The sequence below is a fragment of the Polistes canadensis genome, unplaced genomic scaffold, assembly GCF_001313835.1.
Source record: "Polistes canadensis isolate GaletaPanama2010 unplaced genomic scaffold, ASM131383v1 scaffold_23, whole genome shotgun sequence".
Classification (NCBI taxonomy): Eukaryota; Metazoa; Arthropoda; class Insecta; order Hymenoptera; family Vespidae; genus Polistes; species Polistes canadensis.
In genome coordinates, this window is record NW_014569570.1 from 503341 (window position 1) to 507664 (window position 4324).

At 24.3% G+C, this 4324-nt stretch overlaps 1 protein-coding gene across 1 annotated transcript in view; it reads right to left on the reverse strand.

Annotated features, from left to right (window-relative positions):
• The window catches only part of LOC106783640 (proton-coupled amino acid transporter 1-like), a 27280-nt gene extending 22956 nt beyond the window's left edge, over positions 1 to 4324 (reverse strand). The window contains exon 1 of the mRNA XM_014742346.1: positions 3983 to 4324. Coding sequence (XP_014597832.1) covers positions 3983 to 4018 — 36 coding nt within the window. The 5' untranslated portion in view covers positions 4019 to 4324. The remainder of the gene's footprint in view (positions 1 to 3982) is intronic.

Below are 4324 nucleotides of genomic sequence, written 5' to 3' on the forward strand. Positions count from 1 at the left end.
ATATATATATATATATGTGTGTATTTATCTGCGAATGCACAAGTAATGCAAATTTGTTCAAAACTTGTTTCGTTATCAACGATCATCTCTCACATCAGACGACGAATCATGAATTTTTTCGTAATTATTGAAAAGTAATGATAAGAAGTAAAGATGAAGAAACTTTTTGAAGATTCGAGAAGTTATGACGTTTATATAAATTGTAATCGTTATCGTTGTGACCTATCTAAAAAAAATATAAAAAAGATAGAACGTGACGAAGAATCGCGTAATCGATAATGAAATATATTTCGGTATCTCAAATAAAATATTTCATTTTAAGAGTAGGAAAATTTCTTTTCTTAAGGAAATATTATTAAAGACACAAGTTGACCTGATTTAAACATAATATATATATATATATATAAGATAATTCTATGAACTTATATAAATCAGCGATTAAAACAAAGATATTTGAAGAATGATTAAGAATAAAAATGAAAAGATATGTGAATACGATGCGATTAATAAATTTTTAATGAATATTAGAAGAATGAATCACGTGTGTGTAAAGATATTCGCAACCATGAATGTGTATGGAGATAAAGAAAAAAAGAAGAAAAAAAAAAGAAAAGTTGCATTTATTTAACGAAGTTAAAAATACGTTACTCATCCTCGAAATTCTTCTTAGGAATTTTTTTATCCATACGTATATACGCGTGCATATTATGTGCATTATTGTATTACATAGAAATACAATGGGTATACACAAAGTGTATCGTTTTAATAATACAATTAATATTTACGATATAATTACAAAAGTAAGTCTTACGAAGAATTTAAAATATATATATAATATATTTTTCTTTATATTATATATTAAAAATATATTAATCATCATTTATATCAAATATTTTGATCTTAATGAAATTCTTTTTTCTACAAATTTTGTATCAATGTTTTACATTTGTTTTAAATAAATCCCATGTATTATAATACGATATACAATGTTATAAGATATACAAAAAATATTCAACAATAAAATATATATCTTTTACGCGATATAGAAAATAAATTTTTACGTGAGATCGTTAATTTAAAATTGAAATAAAAATAAAATTGATTTGTACTAAATCAAATGGTTTAATTGATGAGAATCGTATACGATTATATTATATATAGTTATGTTTTATATATAATCTTATAAATATATATATATATATATATATATATATCTATAAGATCGAATCGAATAGCAAGTTTATTTTTAAAAAAAGAAATGGCATCAATGAATACACGAAGAACGTAGGCATGATTGTAATGTGATTGACTTGGCTCTGATCTAACAAATTTAAATATTCAATCATAGTTATATCGAACTGGTTCAAACCAAATACAACGCGTTGTTAATTCTAAAGAATAATCTTTTATAGATAATCTTATATCGATACCGAATATGATGACCGTTCAATTATTCTAATCGTTTTATAAGATTTTACATTTAACTTTTAACAAAATCAACCTGACAATAATTGATTATAATTTCTCGAGTGTTAATTAATCCCCATGGTCTCGTATTGGATAAAAAATATAAAGAAAAAACATTCCAAATCTTTCGTTTATATGAATTAAAAATTTACTAATAATTCTGTATCGTTAGATTTTTTTGTCATTAATTTTTAAACGTTATACTTGTGTGTGCAATACGAATACTTATTTAAATAAATTATTGTTAAATACAATTTTAAATATTTAAATGTTGAAATATTTCTACGGGTCACATATTATATCTTATCAATCATATATATAATATATAATCCTTATATATATGTATATAAATGACGTCTAAAGAAGAAATACGTAATTAATAAAAAAAAATGATCATTAATGATAAAATATCGTGATCAATGTAGATTCCAAAAAATTAATCAATCGAAAACAGTAAAGATAAATTTTCTACATGAGTTCTTCGTATTAAATAATAATGGATTAAACGTGATTTATTGTGTTAGATCGATTGAACGAAAAGCGAAAGTGTTCTTATGCATATATTTAACTTTAACTTTGTTTCCACCTTTTTTCTTCTCTCTTACTTTCAGGGTCAAACGATTAACATATCGAGTTTAAACAGTTTACTCATTGCCATTGCAAAATAAAAATAAGGAGATAGTTTTATTGCAAATGTTTATTTTGTCCTTCGCCATTAAGAACAAAAATTGTAATTCTTTCCATCAGAGATCGTTTTCGGATTTGTCGAGGTTACTTCTTTTACTTTGTAAGTAATTCATTTGTTATAAATTTAACTATAGAGTATTAAAAATTGTTTGTTTTTTTAATATAATATTTATATTAAGTAGATAGAAGAGATGTATTTGATTTATTTATATTTATAATATAAACTTAATACGATTTAACAATTATATATAATATTATTATTGTTTAAATTATTTCTATCGTTTTAATTATCGTTAAAAATTGTCCCAACCCCCCCCCCAAACAAAAATAATAACATCTCTTCTTTTATCTTTAAATTTTTATCGTCATTTGCAAAATTTAATCCTTTCCTTAATAATAATAATAATAATAAAGAAACAGTGATAGAAAAATAAATACGGATTAATAAAGTAAAACATTTGTCTACAATTTTTAATTATCATCAGAAAATTTTCTAAATTCATCTTTCCCTTTATTTATTCGTTATTTTTTATTATCATCATATTTTTTTTAACGAAAGATATGATCCTTGTTTTAATCCAAAAAAAAAAGAAGAAAAAACAGTAAGAATAAAAGAAAGAGAGAGAGAGAGAGAGAGAAATTAAATGGTTAAAATAAAAAGAAAAATATTATTATAGCTCGATTATGCATGCTCGTCAATTTAGGTCAACGTTTTCTCATAATCAGATTTTAAAGGATACACCATGTATGAAAAAGGATACATTCGAAAAGAGACAAAACCTGTAGGCATGTCCTTGTTATACTAAAGAGGAAAAGAAGAATAAGAAGAAGCAGAAAAAAAAAATTACAACGTAATAGGTTACATATATATATATAGTAAATATATGTACACACGTATACGACGATACGAAATAATTTAATCACGATATGCAATCAACGTGAGTTATACATACATAATAATTATACAAGACTTTAATTCATTTTCTTTTTCTCCTCTACTATTTGTTCAAAGTATAAATTACAATCGTATCAAAATTTATATCCAAATATCGATATAATATGATCAATGAAATAAATTGCACGTTACTCGTAAAGAATAAAAAAAAAAAAGAAAAGAACAAAATAATAATAAAAAAAATCTCGACTCGATGGACAAAATTACAGTGAAATTGGTAGACAGAAATAAAAAGGAAAAATAGATAAAAATAAAGAAGATTAAATATAACCTGTAATTGGCAAGAGAAATTTATAGTTTTTCGAACGCGGATAATTAAGATTCGTCTTAAAAAAAGAAAACAAAGAAAAACTATAAAACGAAATACGAAATATATTTCTTAAAAGATAATAATATTGGAAGAGTTGTAAAAAGGAAAAAAAAAAAGAAAAAAAAAAAAAAAGATAGAAATAGTGATAATAATATAAGAAAAAAATAGTCGTGACAAATATATTATTATTTTGAACAAAGTATAAAATGAGTTCGTTAAAATAATACCTTGAAATTATTATTCGGGTAAGTAACAATAAAACGATGATATATAAAAAAAAAAAAAAACAAGGAAAAAGAATTCAATTGTAATTAGTTTAGAATATACGATCTATACAATAGCACGCGTTAAAGGGCATAACAGATAAACAAACGTACATACACACACGCCACACACATATATATACATACATATACCAAAGAAAAGATAAGTTTATTGTCAATATTAACAAAGATTAATTTCTTTTCCGCGACAATAAATATGTAATAACATCTTTTTCCTCATTAACTTCATTTTATTTTTGTTTTTCTTCTTGTTTATCGTTTGTTCATATTGAAACTCACCGTACTCGCCGTAAATCCTAAGTTGTCGTGCGACATCCTTCCCCGATCGATGATGGATGGATGGATGGATGGATAGATGGATGGATGTGGATCAATCGATGACAAGTATCGATTGTTCACGAATATTTTTTGTGCACTCTTTCCTTTTTCTTTGTAACTACTTTCTTCGTTTGTAATTTCTTCGAATGTTGTTTGTGTTTACGGGGCTACCGTGTGTGCAACTTAAGTAAACTAACTAACCGATCGTTGATGAACGTTAAATTCGATCGATTTAACAAATAAATAGATCGATCGTTCGTTCAATCGATAAATCGATCGTTCGAAAGAAATTTATTTATTTTT